General features: G+C 30.2%; 3 protein-coding genes across 3 annotated transcripts; 2 read left to right on the top strand and 1 right to left on the bottom strand.

The window, feature by feature from the left end:
• Positions 1-7,228: 7,228 nt before the first annotated feature.
• On the top strand, positions 7,229-8,620 carry LOC133030410 (vegetative cell wall protein gp1-like). The gene has a single exon (XM_061103147.1). The coding sequence runs from the start codon at positions 7,229-7,231 to the stop codon at positions 8,618-8,620; it is 1,392 nt and encodes a 463-aa protein (XP_060959130.1).
• Positions 8,621-9,827: 1,207 nt separating this feature from the next.
• On the top strand, positions 9,828-12,052 carry LOC133030159 (elongation factor 1-delta-like). The gene is made up of 8 exons (XM_061102417.1): positions 9,828-10,031; positions 10,503-10,617; positions 10,728-10,844; positions 10,983-11,076; positions 11,169-11,289; positions 11,395-11,508; positions 11,599-11,760; positions 11,871-12,052. Coding segments are annotated over exons 2-8 (696 nt in total). The 5' UTR covers positions 9,828-10,031; positions 10,503-10,531; the 3' UTR covers positions 11,873-12,052.
• Positions 12,053-13,900: 1,848 nt separating this feature from the next.
• Positions 13,901-18,031, bottom strand: LOC133030409 (uncharacterized). Its single transcript, XM_061103146.1, has one exon. It carries the CDS (start codon positions 18,029-18,031, stop codon positions 13,901-13,903), a length of 4,131 nt encoding a protein of 1,376 aa, XP_060959129.1.
• Positions 18,032-22,061: the final 4,030 nt, after the last annotated feature.

The raw sequence follows: 22,061 nt of genomic DNA, 5'->3' as shown, positions 1-22,061 counted from the left end.
GTGGGTGCGGTTTGAAAAATTGGAAAAACCGCATGTGTGGATTGGTTTAAAAAAAAATAGTCAAAAATCGCACTACCTGCACCGCGAACACTCCTAATATTTTTTTAGCACACTTAAAAATATAAAAATACAACCAAATACATTTATAAAAGTTTTGATTAATATTTATTTATAATTATTTAATTTTTTTAATTATTATTTAATTATTAAAAAGTAAAATAAAAAAATTAGTGTTGTCTACAGTGCCCACCTAAATATGGTGAGACACTGTAGACAAACCCAAAATTGAGGTTACATATAACACTATATTATTAGGTTTTTGACTATTTTGTGTAATATAACACTATATTATTAGGTTTTTGCATGCCCATTGGAGTTGGCCTTAGATTAAATAAAGACTATAAATTGCTAGCCCCCTATATTATAAATATTATTTTATTATAATAGGTAATTTTTTTTTTGAAACATATAATAGATAAACTAGGAAATATACCGCGCTTCGCATGCGGTTGTATTTTATGTAATGATAATTGAGTTATAAAATTATATTACATTCAAAAAATTTATATTTTTTTATAATATTTTTGCTATAAAATGAATAAATGAATTTACTAAACTTGTATTTCTTTTTGAATATTTTTATGTGTTTACTTTTTTAATTAATTTATTATAGACATATTATGATATAAATTAGTTTTTAAAGTATGTATCGTTTAAATAAATTAAATTGAAATTAAAAAAAATATATATAACAATTGATATAAATTCATAGAAAATTTATTGTGCCATTTCAAAATTGATGACATTATCTTATCACACTTGTTGTTATTACATTCAAAGTCATTATCATCAATATTGTATCTCACTTTTCGTTACCGATTTTTTTCCTAATAAGTTTGAATATAAATTTATAGAAAACTCATTATATAATTTCAAAATCGCAGTATTCTCATTTGTAGTTGCCACTACATCTAACTATTGTAACTGTTATTATCTTTCAAGTTTCAATAAATAAAATGCTATATTTGCTAATAGAATATAAATATAATAAATTATCAAAATAAATGATAAAGTTTTTTAAAAACATTAATTAATTATCAATACTATTATATATTTTTTTTTTGAAATTATAAGGATTTTTATTTTTTTCTTAAAAAAATTAATAATAGATTAGCTAGTTAGGATATTTATAATATTGAAATTATAAGCATCTTTTTATAAAAAAATTAATAATAGATGAATTTGGAAAGAAAAAAAATAAAAGAAGGCTTTTTTTTTATCATAACAAACAATGTACAAATTTTGAATAGTTTTTTTTTTTTTGCTACAAAAGTGTATTACAATAATTCAAAATGTTCCAATCGAATAATATTAAAATAAATTAAAAATAACAATACTCTTTTTATTAAATACTCAAAAATAATAACTATTATATTATTTTCATACCGTTTGAATTTTTTTTTTAAAATTTCTTATTATAATATTAATATTAATATTTTCTTATTAGATATATAGCTGACTAACTACAAAAAATTTAAAATAATTTTACCGAAAAATTAAAAATCACATAAAATATATATACATAATAAAAAATATTAATAGATTTATTTTAAAATAATTAACAAATCAATAGTTTGTTGTGATAATTATATATTTTATACAAAAAAAAATTGTTTAATATATGTTAAAAAATATAATGAAAAAGTGAACTAACACTTCACATAAAATATATATATTTCACATGTGCAAAAACATTATAAATAAAATTTTCCTTAATAAATATATAGAAAACACATAAAGAAAATAAAATTTTCAAATAAAAATTCATAAACTTACCATAAAAATAATTTTAAGTGTGAATTTTAATCACATAATTATTTGTTCAAATATTGTTAAAACTAAGTTGAAGCAAACTTGTATTTTGTGGCAAATCTTGTACTTTGAGTGGTAGCTTCTTCTTCTTCTTTTCTCTCTTTTTAAGTGCTAGTTTAATTATTTTATTGTTGATTTAGTTGAAAGCCACCTCCATGCAAAATTTACTTTCCTTGATCATGAATTGTTAGAAAATATTAACAATATACAACATAAATATCAAAATTTAAATAATATTATTTGTCATGAAGAAAATTAAAATATTTAAAATAGAAACTACCTCTTCTTGCTAAGAAAGTAATCCATTTAAATTGAAATTACTGCTTCTTTATTTATAGAAATCAGAGAGATAACATTAAAGAAAGTAAAATCTAGTTGCTCGAAATAAATAAAGGTAGAATTCTTATTTATATCTTTGGGGAGTAGACTTGTTGCATTAAATTAACGAGATTGCCTTTATGGATGGGCCTAGAGAAAAAAAATTATTAGCATATAAAAAGTTATATAAACACAAGTGAATACATTATCAACACAAACCAATACAATATAAAAACATCATCACGTGCATGTAAACAAAAAAAAAAAACAAAATTAATTAATTCTAACTAAAGTGCTTTGAAAATAAAAATAATATGGAAGTAAAAAATAATTTTTCCCATACAAAAATATCTTGAAAATAGTAACAAAATAATAGAGATAGGGAAAAAAAATGGAAGAGAATGGTAAAATATAATTAGGTTTAGAATTAAGTTTATATATAAACTAGAGAACTTAGCCGCGCTTCGCGCGGTGTTGACCAATTTTTGTAATCTTTATATATATATATATTTGTATTCATTCTGTATTATAAACAAACTGGTATTATTATAATTGAAAATATATTTTTATTTTTAAAATATATAAAAAAAATTATTATTTTAGAACAAATATTAAAAATCGTGACAAAACAAATATTAAAAATTAATAAATTACTAAATAACAATATAGATATACTATTAAAAATAATATTATAGTCCACTTTTTAAAATTATATATATAGTTATATCAAATAATGATATAAATTTAATATGATTCAAATAAATAAATAAATAAAATTATAACTAATTGGTAATATCAAGTTATAAATAATTGTTCATTATAGAATTTTCGCAAAGAAAAATATTTTTAGAGTCAAATGAAATAAATTTACTAAAATTCTAATAAAATAGATAAAAAAATATTTTAGGATGTACCTTATATTCCTTTGTAATTTTCTTTACATAAATATTTATATATATATATATTAATGGATACAGAAACTTAAAATATTTTATATATTGCATATTTCTTTCTAAATTGAGACTTTTACATAAATACTTACTAAAAGATATTACTGAAATATACAAATAATAAAATTTAAACTTTGAAAGGATTTTTTGAAGAAAAAAAATTAGAATAATATAGATACAATTTTTCTAAATTGATTATTATAAACACATGAAATTCACAGTTAGACCTACGTAAATTTAACATTGAACAACTATATAAAATATTTGCAATACAAATTTATTTAATATTTTATAGTGTTGCCTTTGGGATTTTTCGAAAATGTGTCTCCGGAGCTTGGAAGCTTGTATTTCTCATGTCTAATCGTGCTTGTATCTTTTGGGCTCGTATCGATTTCGTATCATGTCAAAAGTTCAATCCATATTTTGCATGTGCAATTATTAGTAGGGGTGTTCATTGGATGACATCCAATGTTTTTAGGCCTATCCAGATCCGATCCAATCATATATTGGATGTTAAATTTTACCATCCGATCCGATCCAATTAATTTCGTCATCCAATCGATCCAACATCCATTGGATGTTGGATTGAATCGGTTCTATCCATTGGATGTATTTCATATATATTTTTTTGTTTAATTTGGGTTTATCTAATATTTTAAACCTAGTATTTTTTGGATTGGATCGGACCCATCCAATATTTTAGATCCAGTATGTATTGGATTGGACTGGATCCATCCAATCCAAGAAAAGAAAAATAAAACTTTAATGTTAATTTTCATATATACATATAGATTTGACGTATAACAATATAAAATCTAATTATTCATCCAAACTAAATGAAAATACTAATTAGTTCGATTGGATGTTGGATATATTGGATTTTTAGACACCCCATCCACCATCCGATCCGATCCAATTGGATATTTAAAAATAACATCCAATCCGATCCGATCACAATTGGATATCCAATATTTGGCGGTCGGTTGTAATTGGATCGGTCGGTTCTCATTGGATTGGATCGATTTATGCACACCCCTAATTATTAGCGTAAAATTTATATATTAGATATAACTACATCACTTAATTTTTTTACATAATATTGTTTACTAATTTTTTTTTTAATTAGGCTTTGAAAAAGAATATTCTTTAATTAGCATATCATATTAAAAATGTGTAACTAATAAAATTTTATTTTTTAATGGATTTCGTTATTCTTCGGTTCAAATCTAAAATGTTATACCAATTAAATAATTAATTATTTTTATGAATAAATTTATTAATTATATCACTTAAAAAACCTATGTTAAATAGTTTATTATTAGTTTAAATTAATTAATATAATTATTTGAAAGTGGAAATAAAATGAACATAATAAAGTACGAAAATAAATAATAATAAAAATAAGATAAAATTGAATAATTTAAAAATTACCAATTTATCTCATGTACCAAACTGAAAAGGAAAATAATTATTTATGAATTACGTAAGTCTATATTCAATATTATTATTATTTAGGAAAACAAATATGATCAAAAAATGATGTTTAACTTATGAGAATTTACACTTCAATGGCCAGAAATAATGAAATGGTACTTTAATCAAATGCTCTTTATTGTCAAATATATTTTATATTTATGATTTGCATATATAATTGGTTAAATATGATATAATAAATATTTAATATTCTATCAGTTTAATAAATAAAAGTAGGAATGAAATAGAATAAAAGAATTGAATAGTCATTGTACCAAAATAGTGGAAAGGTCATTTCAATACTTTAATTTAATATGCAACTAAATAAAAAAATGAAATAAAAATTATTTTATTTTTATTCTATTATATTATATTACCTCCAACCAAAAGCAACCTAAAATCAGTATTTATATCTTGAAGTACATCATAAAGTAAAAGCTTATATAATTTTTTATAAATTCTGCTAATATAAAGGCAATGTATAAGAAAGAGAATGAAAATGTTAAAATTGACAATTACACATTGAGACAGCAAATATCATTATAAGTTAACCATTATAAAATAAATAAATAAATAAATAAATGCAAGAACATTAATGACACTACAAAATAATTTTTATATTCCAAAAACCATATATGTATACAATAACAACAAACAAAAAAAGCTATCTTTTTTATTTTTTTGATAACAAATTATATGGGTATTATAGGGGTGTCTTAACAAATTATATTGGTGTTATAGGGGTGTCTTTGTTGTATTAAATAATATAAAATAAAATTTAGAAAATAATATAAAAAGATTGGAAAGAAAAAACAAACCATAAATTAAAAAAAAAAAAATAGATGATTGGAAAGAGAGTATGCCATTAAAAAGCTCACATAAGATTAAATTTATTTTGCATCCAAAATATATTATTCTTTATAAGAAATTTATAATTACAACAATAAAAAAATTCTAATGGAGTATAAAAAAAATGACAAACGATTGCAAGTGTAAACACTAATCAAAAAATGATAATAAATGATATATAATAATGTCTTTGTTTTAAAAAGATTCATGAAGATTAGTGAAGGCTTTTAAGATTTTTTTGTGAGTGAACTTCAGATTCTTGAAAATATAAAAATACCGTGTCAAATAATATGTATTACGTGAATATATGACATAAACTTTAAAGAAGTATTGGAACAATATAACTTTTGGTAAATACTATAATATAACTTTTATGAATTTTGGTAATACTAATCAAAATACTTTATAAAATTAAGAAAGAAAAATGATATATTTCTTAACATCTCTTACACCAGTAATGGTATCTTTGCACATCAACTCAAGAAGCCTCCACCTTCACTTTAGTCCTTCTTCATATGTCTATTTTGCTTCTTCAAAGCACTTAAGTAATTATTTTTTGCTCACATTAGTTTTATGGACAACATTTCTTCTTTGTCTAACAATTATTTATAGTAAAAACCAATGAAATTAAAGAAATTCATAAAATTAAAACTGATATATTATTTATAATAATAATTATTAACCATAAAGTTTTTATTTTAGTAATTAATGAAAAACTGAAATTCAAAAATAAATATGATAAGTTACCTACGTTTTTTTTCTTTTTAATATCTATATATTCATATAGTTTAAATGTGATATAACTTACATTATATTAAAAGTGGTTAAAACTGATATATTATTTATAATAATAATTATTAACCATAAAGTTTTTATTTTAGTAATTAATGAAAAACTGAAATTCAAAAATAAATATGATAAGTTACCTACGTTTTTTTTCTTTTTAATATCTATATATTCATATAGTTTAAATGTGATATAACTTACATTATATTAAAAGTGGTTTTAATTTGCTAAATAATTGAAAGGTCATCATTTAAATCATTAAATGGTCAACATTTATCTATATTAAAAAAATTGATTAAAATATATTTAAATGTGAAAATTTGAGAAAATAAAGAAATGATTAAGAAACTCAACTAAGTTGCCACATAAACTCTAATAAACTTTCCTTTATATAGATATATAGATACTTTAGTTTTGTTAATTAGGTTTTAAAAATTATTAGTTATTATAGATATTTTGGAGTGATTAATTAATTGTTGTAGATTTTTTTTTTTTTTGAAAAATTTTAGACTGTAGCCGTATGAAACTATGACTTAGTGATTAGATTTTTTTATTAGTTTTTTTTTAAAAAAATTAATTAATATGATAATAATGTGTAACTGCGTATAAATTAGTGTATTAGATTTTTTTTATTAGTTTTTTTTAAAATTAATTAATGTGAAAAAATGAGAAAAAAATAAAGTAGAATGAAGTGATTTTAAAACGCCATGTCACTGTCTCATAAATTAATAGATATATAGATTTATGGCTAGAAAAATAAATTTTATTTGTATCATAAAATTTAAAATCTTTATCAAAAAAAAATTAAAAAAAATCAGAAACATAAATATCTAGTAGATATTATGATAAAAAGAAAAGACTACATATTTAAAATAAAATCAAAATTTAAAACCTGATGTATTGTATTGACTATATAAGTACTCAATCGAGATTAATTTACTTCACATACTATTTGATCGACTCAGAAAAGAAAAATAATAATGAGGAAGTTCAATTCAAGTTTGATGGTAGTTACTTTACTATTATCAATTTCTTCTTTAGCCTTCAGTCAATGTCATGTAACCTTTCGAGATTTACAACCATGCCTTCCACAAAGAGCTAATGATGTTACAACACACTATGTTGTTACACCACAATGCTGCATTACCATTCTTAATATGGTTAATTGTTCTAATAGCATCAAGTCTGCACAATGGCTACCTAACTTTAGAAAACAATGTCAAAACCTTGGTACTACTCCCCCAACCACTCCTCGTATTCCATCACCATCGGTGTCAGTGCCACCATCACCATCGGTATCTATGCCTCCTCCATCATTGGATACTCCAGCACCAATGCCATCACCACCACCATCATCGTCAGTGTCTAAACCTCATCCAGCACCATCGGTGACAGTGTCACCACCACCATCACCGTCAGTGTCTATACCTCATCCAGCACCATCGATGCCAGTGTCACCACCACCATCACCGTCAGTGTCTATACCTCATCCAACACCATCGATGCCAGTGTCACCACCACCATCACCGTCAGTGTCTATACCTCATCCAGCACCATCAATGCCAGTGTCACCACCACCGTCAGTGTCTATACCTCCTCCAGCACCATCGGTGACAGTGTCACCACCACCACCACCATCACCGTCAATGTCTATACCTCATCCAACACCATCGATGCCAGTGTCACCACCACCATCACCATCAGTGTCTATACCTCCTCCAACACCATCAGTGCCAGTGTCTCCAACATCATCACCATCAGTATCTATGCCTCCCCCATCGTCAGATACTACATCACCACCACCATCGGTGTCTGTACCTCCCCCATTATTCCATGCTGCATCACCATCGCCTCCAACAGAACCAACAGTACTTATGCCTCCAACACCATCAGTAGCTATGCCTTCCCCTACAGCACCATCACCTCCAACAAAACCAATAGTGTCTCCAGTACCATCATCACCATCAGTATCGCCTCATCCAACAACACCATCATCACCACCACCGGTGCTTGGGTCATCACCAAAGTTATCATCCCCACCAACAGTGCCTCCCTCACCACCATCATCAAAAACTCCAAACCCATCTCCCAAACATCACCATCACCATCACCATCATCACCACCAAGTACCGTCACCACCTTCTTCGAAAAGAGATGATAAGAAGATTACTTGTATTTCAGCAATAATTCAAGCAAAAACAATTTGTAGGCCAGAAGCTATTTCAGGTTTTTTCCACAACAAAATTGAAATTGGTCAAGATTGTTGTGAGGCCATCAACAAACTCGACAAGCTTTGTTTCAACCATCCTAGCCATCGTTTTGGTTACGGCTATCCATATTTCGTCAGACAATATTGTGCACGACACTATTAGCTACAATATTAACCCCTTTTTTAGTTTTCTTATCATATTTAGTTATTTTATTTTGTTAGGAAATTTTTATTTTGCACATTAGAGAGTTTTTTTTTTCTTCTTTTTTTCATTACTTATTAGTTTAGTTCTTCCATCAAAACGAGAGTTTTGATTTCGTTATCAATTTTCTGTTTACTTATATTATTTATTTATTTAGTAATTTATGGATTTTTTTGTTTTATTTAATTATATATGAAGTTGTTCTTTAGAGAAAAATTTGTTTTTATTATTAAGAATTGCATTATGTAAAATGTATTATTCTCTTATATTTTGATATATAATTTTTGGGAATTTGTAACAAAAATAATGATTGCTTGATCCTTCAAATTCAAAAGATATATTTTAGAACCTAACCGGTTGTTTAGAGTCATAGCAGAAATTGAATTTTACATTGCAGTTTCATAGTATTTGTTATGTGCATTAGAGATGTGGGTTTTTTATTATTATTAATGGTATATTGACTATATTCCCCATTCAATGCTTATCTAACTTTAATCTCCCTTCTCAACCCGTACCTTGATTGTTCTGGAAACTAGATTGTTAGAAGTTTTGTGTCAACTTTGTTGTTATATGTGTTAATATAGGCAAAAAGGGCGTGTAATCCTAATTTGAGAAAATCTATGAAGCATTGGATTTGAAACATCGGGTATTGGATTTGGATTTGGAACATTTTTCTTTTTGAAATAGATTTGGAACATGTATTTTTTTTTTTTGGATAATAATAACATGTTTTTAGTTAGTTCTTATTCTTACTGTTTGTGTTTTTTTATTGTGGGTTGTTCAGTTGTTGGATTCGGAATATGAAAGATGCTTGGTTTTTTTTACTGTTAGTGTAATGTGTTGTTGGAGTTGAAGATTAAGAAACAAGAGTTTTTTTTCTTAATTTTGTTTCTAGTGTTTGTTAAATTCTGGTTGTGCTACTATTGTTGTGTGTATTTTTTTTCTTTTGTAATTTAATGAAATATTAAATAATTTAATATTAAAAAAAAAGTAATAGATACAAAACAACTGATTTAAAATTAGATTGGTTTTAAACTGTCATGTGAATCCAAAATTTATAATCCGAACTTAGTGCGAATTGGATGTTGTTTGACTGCGTAATGGAATGAACAGCCCAGCCTTAATATATATCTAAATTTATCTTTTTTTAAAAAAAAAAAAATAGCTCATAAAATAATTTGGGCTTTAAAAGACATGTTTGGGCCTGCTAGTTTGATTCCCTAGCCCTAAACACTCTCTCTGTCTTATATACTCCCTCTCCCTATCCCTCTCCCTCTCCCTCTACCTTCTCTCCCAGACGCACCCATTCTCAAGTTCCAGTGGACGAAAATCAGGCAAAGGCTGCTCTCCTCTGCTCTGCTAAGCTCCGGAGGTAAACAGTAACCACGGGCCAAGCTTTTTTCTTTACCTTTTGTTTGCTCAATGGAATTATGAATTGATAAAACACACAACATCTTGCAATCAAGTGAAACTCTACACCCTTTTCCTTATATTCTCCTTTCACTTTTTAACTAAATTGCCTGAAAATCTTCAATTTTATATATGTTTGTGTTATTTTCATAAGATCTGTCTTATATACTGTAAGTGTTGGTTATTATTACTATTTAATTTTTAAGTTGGTTTGATGTGATTTAGTTTGGTGCAATTTTGTTTGAATCTTAATTTGGGTATTTATTGAGTATTGAGGTTTTAAGGCTTTAGATTTACTTGGTATATTTGCTTTTCAGAAACTGAATTCATTGATATTGGTAATATGCTTGTATTATAGCTTTGTATTTTGTGTTTGATTTTGCAATTTTGTGTTTTGGGTTGAGATTGATGAAAGAGTTTTGTTTGCGCTTAGGATCAAGTTCAACACACTAGCAGATATCAATGGCAGTCACATTCTACGACCTTGGCTCTGCTGCTGGCCTAAAGAAACTTGATGAGTACCTTTTAAGTCGCAGTTACATTTCTGGGTTAGTACTGTATTTTGCTAAGAATCTAGATTAGTATTGTTACGTAGTGTTTTATACAGTAGTTTTGTTTTCCTTTTCTGATCTAATTGAAATTTCTACGGTAATCACAGGTATCAGGCTTCCAAGGATGATATCACTGTTCATGCTGCTATTTCAAAAGCTCCATCAGAGGACTACGTGAATGTGTCTCGTTGGTACAACCATATTGAGGCTCTTTTGAGGATCTCGTGAGGGTTTTCAACTTTTAGATTTGTTCTTTATAAGTTTGGGTTCATCATCTTCCATGTATTTATGCCTTGCTGCCTAGCTTGGATTGTTCTTTTATGATTACAATTTTTCTTATTCTGTTTTGTATTGCTCTTCAGTGGTGTGGCTGGTGATGGTGCCGGTGTCGTTGTGGAGGGATTTGCTCCCATCACTGAGGAGGCAGTTGCTACCCCACCAGCAGGTGACTCGAAGGTAAGTACAGAAACCTTCATTTGGTTGAAAATTCGGTAGATGAGTGTTCAGAATCTTGTATTTAGTGACTATTAACATTATGAAACTTCCAGGCATCTGCTGCTGAGGACGACGATGATGATATTGATTTGTTCGGAGAAGAAACCGAAGAGGAGAAGAAGGCTTCTGAAGAGCGTGCAGCCTCCATGAAGGCATCGACAAAAAAGAAAGAGTGTGAGTTTGTTTGTTTTGGTTACATTTAGATGCGTTGAAATTCGAATTCAAATGTGCCCTTTCAATTGTTTCTCATTGGAAGATATACTTCTTGTGTTAAATCAGCCGGAAAGTCATCAGTTCTGTTGGATGTGAAGCCATGGGACGATGAGACAGACATGAAAAAGCTTGAAGAGGCAGTTAGAAGTGTCGAGATGGAGGGTTTATTTTGGGGAGCATGTATGCCAACATTTTTAGCTCTGTAGATATTTTTCAAAATTCTATAAGTGAGTTATGTTTCTTATTTGGTTACATCTTCTTGTGTCACAGCCAAACTTGTAGCTGTTGGGTATGGTATCAAGAAATTGCAGATAATGCTCACCATTGTGGACGATCTGGTCTCTGTTGACTCGCTCATTGAGGAACGTCTTACCGTTGAACCAATTAATGAGTATGTCCAGAGTTGTGATATTGTGGCCTTCAACAAAATATGTAAGTCTATTAGTGCAGTTTGTTCTAAAGTGTACAAAATTATGTTGATGCTTATAATGTTTCTGGTGATCATATCCCCTTTGTTGATTTGTTATGTTTGCCTATTTCAGGATCTAAGCCCGTTGTGATTTGATTGCAGAGAGTTTGTCATCGGGGTTGAAGATCTTTATTTATTGTGCCTATGCTTCAAATTTTCATATTCCTATTTTGGTTTTTTTGGATATGATGGTATCTTGTCAAATTTTGGATCTACAGTCCTAGAAATGAGGATTTGCATATGCCTTTGTTGTGATCTACTTGTTTTCTAATGACCTCTGTACCATTACAATTTCATAATTTGCATTAGCTATTAACTTTGTGCTAGGTGGTAAGAAAAATGGCTAATGTATGCAAACTAATTCCCTAACATGCAATTTGGAAATTTAGTAAATAAATCTGATGGTCAGAATGAAAAACATATTAAACAATAATTTGAGCTTGAGAATATAGTCACAAATAGAGAGTCCAACTTTCTTGAGAATCTGCAATAGTATTCGTAGTTTAGATACACGAGCCATTGATGCCGAACTGGTAGATCTTGCAAGAGCTTCCCAGATCTCTCAGCTGTCTTTCTTGAGTGAGTATATTCTTAGATAGAGAAGCATACAATACAATGATGGCGTCAATAGATTGAAGAATTATTTGGGGAACGGTCGTGAGCAACAATGATGTTCTTCAATTAATTTTTCGAAACTAAAATGTTCGATTCATCGGGGGACGAAGATAAGGTAAATGTACAAGCTATAATATACGTGACCACTACATAAAAATTAATAAGCTTTATATCACTTAACATAATCAACTGTGACATGTTTAGTTTTTGTGTATTATCTTTTAGTGAGGGATACATAACTTTTCTTATTATACAGTTAACACTATTTCTTCTTCTTCTTCCTATTCACACAGATCCACCTCAAAAGACAACCACCTCCACCATTTCCATCTCGCATCAAACCTCTTTCGTCTCCAACTCTCTCGTCCACAGCCCCTCGATGTCATGTAAAATTTCTACTCAACCTTCTATGTTGTGGTCTAGGGAGAAAGAGAGACACTTCAGATTTATTTCCCTCTTGATCAAGCCATATCTCTCTTTTTCAAACTTTTTTTTGCTACTATTAATATTTTTTGAAGCTTCGATTTGTAAGTTGTTCTTTTCTTGTTCTTTTTCTTTTTTTCCTTTTCAAATTACATTAATAAAAGTTTTGATTTCTTAGAGTTTTAGAGATGATTTTTAATGGCAGTTTGTTTAGTTTCTTTATGTGTTTATACAGATGATTTGGTTTTATGTTCTATATCTATAGTATGTGTCTTGTTCTTTTCTTACATTCCGATCACAAACTGGAATGTTTTCTTTCGGTTCTTAGTCCAATCAATTTTCTCCCATCTAAGGTAGATTTTGTTCGGTCCATCCTAGTTGAAGACAGTGATACAAGACGGTCATGGCTGAGTGAGGTAGCGCGTTTCAGGCAGCAATGCAATAGTAGTGGTGGTGTGCGAATTTCACGCCAAAGTTTTTTTGTTGCAAAAATTTTGGCATAAGTATTTTTATTTAATTTTTATACAATCAAATTTATATATAAATATATATATTATATTTGGATCCCTTAATCTTTTGATATGGGCATTGTGATGGTGTGTGGGTTTGGGGTTAGTGGTGGTGGTTGAGTTTTTCAGATTTAGGCATTGTGGTGGTGTGTTGGTTTCAGATCTGGTGTAGTTGGTGGTTTTGTGGTGGTCATTGGAGGTTGTGGAATTTATGGTGGTGTCGTGGTTGGTGTATAGGTGATTTTGATCTGTTGATTTGCAGCAGTTATTTTATTTATTTATTTTAAATTTTTTAGTTTTTGTTGCTTAGTTTTTATAATATTAATTATTATTATAATTTTATTTATTTTTGAGCAATTATTTTATAATATTATATCATATCATCACATTTTTTGTATTTTGATGGAATAATAATATTATCTTTTTCTCATTTCATGATAAAAACTAATATGTTGTGCGGTTGTTACCACAAAATGCTTATAATTTGCTTTAATTATTAGTCTTTAAAAAATATTAGTTTAATCCTTTTTTTTTTTTTTGAGAATAAGTTCTGCTATTATAAATTCAAAGAGTCATTTACAATAACAGAAAATATAGGAGGAGGAATCTCTCCTATCCAAACAGAATCAAAATCCATCGCTAAAGCTTGTTTAGCCAAACCGTGAGCAGCTTGGTTTGCATCTCTACGAACATGAGATACACAAACATTAGGGAAGTAGGATAATTGATTTTTAACATCGAGAATTAAGTCACGATAAGACAAATCACTCAATGAAGAGGCATGGATGGCATTAACCAGCACCAAGGAATCTGTTTCTACATTGTTCACTTGATAATTAAGTTGATTTGCCCATCGTAATGCATGAAATAAAGCCTTGGCCTCCATATGTTTTGACTTGAAATTGCCATTCGCTGGTGAGGAACAAGCAGCCAAAACAGTCCCTGTAGAGTCTCGAATTAAAGCCCCGTAACCCAATTTATTTTGAGAAGAAAGAACAGCTGCATCTACATTTAGTTTAATCTTCCCCTCTGTTGGTGGTGTCCAAGGGCAATGTGCAGCAACTGCAGGATCAACCTGCTTCAAGGAGGCAGTAATGGCACTTTGCTGCAGAAAATTGCAGTAATAAGCCTTCGAACTTGCCAAAAGATCAGCTGGTTTCTTGTGTTGCTTTTGGTGAATAATATTATTCCTGTCCGACCAAATAAACCACATAGTGCATATAATCATTTCAAGATCAGATTTGGTATGTAATTGAGACAGTTGGATTAGAAAGTCGCCCTCAAACATTCGGCTAGCAGCAGTAAAATCAAATGAAAAATCTGAGCACCTCCAAACTGCTTTAGCATGCTTACAACTAAACAAAGCATGCCCTATCGATTCCCACGCATTTGTGCATAAACTGCAAGTGCTAGAATTGATTATTCTCCTGTGATGCAAGTTTGATGCAGAAGGTAAAGCATTGTGCATCACCCTCCACGCAAAAATTTTGACTTTTGAAGGCAAATTCAAATTCCAAAATTGCTTCCACCAAGTAGAAGAGGCACTTGAACAAGATGAATCTTCCTGAGAAGCCATAGAACAGGCCAAATGATATCCTGAATTTACTGTGTAAGACTCAGCATCCGTATAGTGCCACACCCAAGAATCAGTACCAGCATTGTGTGAAAGAGGGATTTTGAGTATATTTTCCACATCAAGTGCTGAAAAATCAGATGTTAGTTTATCAATATCCCACTGGTGATCAGCAGAAATATAGTCAGCCACTATATTACCCTCCAAACCAGAGAAAAAAACTGGTGTGAAACGAGTTTGAGCAGGTATCCAAGGATCACTTCCACATCTAATGTGCATACCATTTCCAACATGGAGTCTTAAACCTTTAATCAGTAATTCTTTGCCAAAACAAATACCTTGCCAAGTGAGAGATGATACCCCAGCCGAGGAGGCTGTCAAGAAGTCATGAGTTCTGAAGTACCTTGCCTTTAAAACCCGAGCAAGAAGAGAATCAGGATTTTGTAGAATACGCCAAGCTTGCTTAGCTAGCAAAGCTTGATTGAAGTGTACATAAGAACGAAATCCCATTCCCCCTTCCATTTTTGATGTACAAAGAAATTTCCATTTTTTCCAATGAGTTCGTTTCTTATCATGAGTTGAACCCCACCAAAACTGAGCCATCATAGCATCTAACTCTTTACAAAACTTAGCTGATAATTTGAAACAGCTCATAGCATAAGTAGGTATCGATTGAACTACAGCTTTGAGCAATACTTCTTTTCCTCCAATTGAGAAAAGCTTATCATTCCAAGCATGTAACAATTTCCAAATACGATCTTTAATCTCAGAGAATAATTGACTCTTATTTTGCTCAGAATAAGCAGGAAGGCCCAAGTATTTTTCATGACACTCACTAATAGGCATACCTAATATTTGAGAAAAAGAGTTTTTCACATTTTGAGGTGTATTTGGAGAGAAAGACATAACCGATTTATCTTCATTCAAAAGTTGTCCTGAAGCGCGATGATAAATATCCAAAGCCCTTTTGATGGCACCACAAGATCTATCATTTGCTTGACAGAATAGCAAACTATCGTCAGCAAAGAGTAGATGAGAAACCGTTGGAGCAGATCTTGAAATGGCCAACCCCTTGAGCCGACCAACAGCTTCCTCATATTGCAAAAGTCGAGAAAGCCCCTCCGAACAGATTAAAAATAAATAAGGCGAGAGAGGATCCCCTTGTCTAAGCCCGCGTTGAGGGATAACAGAACCAGTGACAGAGCCATTAATTATAAAGGAGAACGTGTTAGAATGCAAACAATTCATAACGAGTGTGATCCATCTGATATTAAATCCCATCTTACCCATTACAGCAGCTAAATAGGACCATTCCACACGATCAAACGCCTTACTCATGTCTAATTTAAGTGCCGCAAAACCCTTAGAACCCCTTTTCCTATGCTTAATACTGTGAATAAGCTCAAAAGCCACTAGAATATTATCCGTAATTTGCCTACTTGGGAGAAAGGCACTCTGTGTTTCTGAAATAACACATGGTAGAACCTCCTTCAAACGTAGAGCTAACATTTTAGAAACCAACTTGTATACAACATTACACAAGCTTATAGGTCTAAAATCCTTCATTGAAGTGGGCTTTTTGATCTTAGGAATCAAGGTGATCAAAGTTTGATTAAAAGCCTCTGGGGTAGAACCATTGTTCAACACATCAAGAACCACTTTTGAAACCAAATCACCAACTATATTCCAATTATGTTGGTAAAACATTGCTGACATTCCATCAATCCCAGGACTTTTATCACTCCCCATTGTCTTCAAGGCCTGAAATACTTCATCACTTCGAAATTCCTGTAGAAGGAAGTCATTATGAGCTGATGTAATGGTTGTTGGAATCGTTGAAAGGACATGAGAAAGTGCCCAGTGGTCTTCATCGGCAGCAGTGAAAAGTTCTTGAAAATATGATGTAACAATATTACAAATGCCATCCTTATTTGCAACCATAGTTCCATTAGCATCTTGCAATTGTTTAATTGAGTTGTTGGACTTCCTGGCTGATGCTTTTGCATGAAAAAACTTTGTATTTCGATCACCAGATTTCATCCAATCAATCCTTGATCGCTGCTTCCAATATTGCTCCTCAGTTGCTAATAACTCATCCAATATCATCTCAGCCGAGACTACTTTTTGACAGTGAGCAGAGTCAGTTGCAGCCGAATTATTCAATATTGTTACTGTCTTTTGTGCTTTTTTTATGTCCTTCTTCATGCTACCAAACTTCTTAACATGCCATTGTTGAAGATTAACAGCACATTGATCTAAACAAGTCTTTAGATTTTGAGAAGGATCCATGCCATCAGCTACAAACCAATTAGCAGAAATAATGTCAGTACAGTCGGGTTCCTTCAACCATATTTGTTCAAATCTAAACCTTGATCTTCTCTTATTTGTGTCCTGTGTTGAGTACTGATCATTGAGGAGAACATCCACTGAGATAGCTCTGTGGTCTGACCCAAAGTAATCTAAATGAGTGATAGTTGGAAGTGGAAGATGATCCTTCCACACATTATTAATTAGACACCAATCGAGTCTCTCCTTTAAAGCAGCATTATTTTTCTTGTTTTTGGCCCATGTATAATCCTCCCCAGTATATGGTAATTCATTTAAAAAACATTTGTCCATTGTTGTACGAAAGTCTCTCATATGAGCTTCATTCCTCAACGGTCCACCATTTTTATGCTCATTTGAAAAAATTTCATTGAGATCTCCAACTAACAACCAAGGATCTTGTGGAGCGACATCCGCAAGTCTCTTAATAAGTGCCCAAGTCAGTTTTTTATTTTCAGATTCAGGAAAACCATAAACCGCAGAAAAATGCCATCTTGGTCCATTGTCAAACAACAAGTAACAATCAAAGTGATTTGTATTCATTGAAAGAAGGGTTACATTTACATCATCTTTCCACAACAACATAATTCCTCCTTTTAATCCAACACGAGGGACTTCAAGTCCATTATTAAAATTTAAAGATTGCTTAAAACGAGAAAGAGAATTAACCAGAACTTTTGTTTCCATGAGAAACAACACATGAGGAATTTGCTCTTGAACAAGCAAACGTAATCGACGGAATGCCCTCGGGTTCCCCAAACCCCGTGCATTCCAACTAATGATTTTCATGAGGACTTGCGGGATTGCATAGCAATCTCCGCAGAATTGTCAATCTGATCATTGGAATCCATAACCTTTGCAGAAACCGAATGATCCAAGTGAACTTCAGTTGACATAGCTGAAGCAACTTCAGTGTTTGTTGCACGACATCTCTTCAGTGTTTCCCTCATGGAATTAGGATCAATTTGACGCTTGAAAACACGATTAGGATTAGCATTTTCCTTGACTGAAGGAGATATATTATCCTTCTCCCTTTTCACACCAACAGACACCCCAGGAGCAGAAAAAGTCTTCAAAGAACTCATACCAGCAACCGGTCCAGTGATTGAAGTAGTCTTTAATGAATTTAAACTGACTGTCATGTCATGCAGAGGAGTGTTAACTCTGGAAGAAGAACCAGCAGCCATCAGAGTAATTGGAGATTGGACAGTAGACTGCATACTCTGAAGAGTATCACCTACATCTTTGTTTGAGGGTGCCTTTTTCGGAATATTGATTTGAGTCTCATTCAAATCAGTAGTGAGAAACGATCTTTTTATTGAGCAGTTGGTTGAATCAACAGTGGAGGAATATGAGAAGGGGTTCAAATTCGAAGTGACCGGCTGGTGTGGATATCCCGCAGAAATTGGAGAAATTAAGGGCGGATATGTTGCAAAAATTCCTTCCTTTGCCTCAAAAACTCCTAACGCTTTCTTTCCCTTTGAATGATGAGAATCAAAAGAGTCATTATCAATCTTTAGTTGTGGAATTGATTTATTATGGACCCCTTGTGGAAAGGAAACATCATTAAGAACTGGTGGATTAAAATTCAAAGCAGGACCAAGTGGAACATTGTTGTGAGAGTAAGTCAGTGGTGGAGTAGAGACATCAAGATATACAGAATGTTGCAAATTGAATTGAGAAGCAGTTATGCTTTGTTGGCCCTGTTTAGATGATTCTCCCGTTAACAAAACTGAAGGTTGAGGCAGACTTTGTGTCTTCAATTTTGGGATAGTATCAGTCATCGATCTCCTTGCAAGTCTCGTAAGTAATGGCCATGCATTTCCTTTGGCAAAATCTGTTCTGTAACGGTCATAGGATGATGTTGGAAGTCGAGAACCCTTCAAAGATGGACCATAAGCCAATTCCGGTTCCACCCCTAAATCAAGTTTTTCCAAAAAGATTGGGCATTTCTGATAGAGATGACCAATGATACCACATTCCATACAATAATCCGGCAATCGTTCATAGCGAAATTCCACCCAAAACTCATCCTTAATTCTAGGTAGAGTAACCATTCTACCTCTCAAGAGGGGCCTGGTAATATCAAGTCGAACTCTAAATCTCAAAAAAGGACCCCATCCTTCATTCAAAGAGTCCTCATGTACTGCCACAAATTCACCCAGAATAGAGGCCAAAGCCTTGGCCAGTGCTTTCGATTTGCTTAAGAAAGGCAGCCTGTATGCTTGCACCCAAAAAGGAGTATAGATCATAATATCTGGGGTAACATTCAGTAACAGAGTTGGTTGAAGAAGCACAATATGATGATTCTGAAAATGCCATGGTTCCTTTTCCAGCGCACGTAATTGATCTCCTTCACAGCCAAAACAGAGAAGAAATAGACCCGAATGGTGTTCCTTAATATTTACCTTAAATCGACCATCCCAATGCTCGGCCATCTGGTTTTGAAAAGTATGTAGCCACACTTTCTTGTTCGTAAGGATCCGAGCAACCAGAATAAATTCTTGAGACTCCCCAATGTCTGTGCTATCATCAGTAATAGCAAGAACATCACTTTCTTTTTCAGTTAAAGAGATAGCCCCCTTCATCTTATGTATAAAAGGATCCATGAGATTGAAAGAAAAGGATAAAACTTATCAAATCTAATGTAATCAAGCAGGAAGAAAGACCCCTAAACCACGAAGAACATGAGCAGAAACCGCACAAATACAAATAAACCGTTGAAAACTGCCACAGAGCATGAACATGGGCAGACGCTCTTTTAATTATTTTTCTTTCGACCTAGTTTAATCCTTATTTGTTTAATAATATTACATGATATATTTTTTCATAAATTATCTAATTAAAATATATTTTGTATTGTTACAACATGAGGTAGCTATTATTTTATTATTTTTATTATTAAACAATTTAAAGTTATTAGTTATTGTAGTTATAATAGTTATTTAAATGGTTGAATTAGTGCTATGGTTCTTCCGACTTTAATTACGATTAACAAGATAAGTCTTTTTATATTTTTTTTTTTATATTTTTTCATGTAGCAAATATTTTCTTAATATTGTTTATATTGTTAGTTTTCTCTATAATTTCTATTTATTGATATTTTTTTGTTTATTTATTGGGAAAATAAATTATAAATTTACAATAATATTTATTTATTTATTATTTTATTTTTCATCTCACTAATGTATATTTTATTTATTTGCAGTTTAAACGCTATTGTCCCTTCAAGCTTTTAGAGAAATGATAGCGAGTTTTCAAAACAAATTGCTTAACGTTAATGATGACATTGGATTGCAGTCTATTACCAAGATCTTACAACTGTTATTGTTTTACTTTCAGAGTTTTCTACGCTAATGATTTTAAGATCATTGTTAGAGTTTTTACAAGTTTGTTATCTAAATTTTCAAGAGTGTCCCTAATCTGTGTTGCTCATAAATTAGTTGCGCATGCTATTCGGACGGATTAACAACTTGTTTGGCTAGATATGAATATTCATATTTTTTTTGGATGTATAGTATTATTTTGATAATCATGTCATTTATATTCTAACAAAATACTGAAAATTAATTAATTATATAGGGTTGTGTTATTAAAATAACAAAGTCATACTATGTTCAATCTATTATAGTAAATGTGTGGTTTTGGTTGTTCAATCTGCTCTTCCTAATTTTATCATTGCAAAATTTCCGCAACATGCATGTTGTCCCTATTTATATATATTCAATTATATATATATATGGAACACTTTTTAATGGGTAATACCCATTGATGGGAACTAAAAAAATTAATAAGGTAATAATCTAATAACCTTTTTATGGCAAGTTTCTAAAAATTATTTTTTTTAAAAAAAAATTATATTTATTTTTTATGAAATTGGAAAAATAATTACAACTAATAATTTGAAAAAAAAAATTATAAATTATTTTTAAAAATTAATTAAAATTACTATTTTATTATTTTATGAAATTATGAGTTTATTAACAATTTATTATTGTAAAACTAAAAATTATTTACATATATATTAATGTGTTTTTTTTTTAGAAGAATAAGAGCTTGATTGTGGAATCCAATTTATTCATATTCTTAAAAATAAAACGCTACAATACTTCTTAGTTCTTACTTAGGCTATCATTGTTAGAAAAATATTATTACCATCCAATGATTTTTTTGATATTACCATGAATCATTCTCCTAGAATAACTAATGAGGTGTTGTTCATTATTTATATTTTTAGGATTGGAAGATGATAATCTTGTCTAGGGGTCAAATATAATTTTTTGTGCTGAAATTCTTGTGTTGGCAATTGCCATTATTCAATAATATTTATGACACTTTTTTCTTCCTTCATTTTTTTTTTGTTAAAATTTTCTTCATTGGTTTTGTTCTTATAGATTTGGTAAGCTCAAGTATTTTAAAAAAAAAAAAACAAAAACAAAAACATATAAATAATTGTTAATTATTATAAAATTCAAGATTTTAGGTTTTAAAAAAAATCTTATAGTGTATTACAGTTTAAAGCTTAAAATTATTATTTTTTTATTTTCAGTAATGCAATTTAGAATTCTAGTATGAAGAAATTTTATAAAAAGATAAATATACACTTTTTTTCTTTTTAATCTTTAAAATAATTTTTATTAAAAAAAATAGTTTGTTAATTTTTTTAGTGTGTTTTATTTTTTAAATAACAATTCCATTTATAAATTTTTTATTTATATTAATAGTTTTATCTATTTTAGGAATATAGAGAATAACAAAATAGGAAATATTAATTTTTTTAATATTTAATTAATGATTATAAATATTAACCATTAGATAT

The sequence above is a fragment of the Cannabis sativa genome, chromosome 8, assembly GCF_029168945.1.
Source record: "Cannabis sativa cultivar Pink pepper isolate KNU-18-1 chromosome 8, ASM2916894v1, whole genome shotgun sequence".
NCBI lineage: Eukaryota > Viridiplantae > Streptophyta > Magnoliopsida > Rosales > Cannabaceae > Cannabis > Cannabis sativa.
Note: the sequence above shows the minus strand (reverse complement) of the source record. Positions and strands in the feature narration are given on the sequence as shown.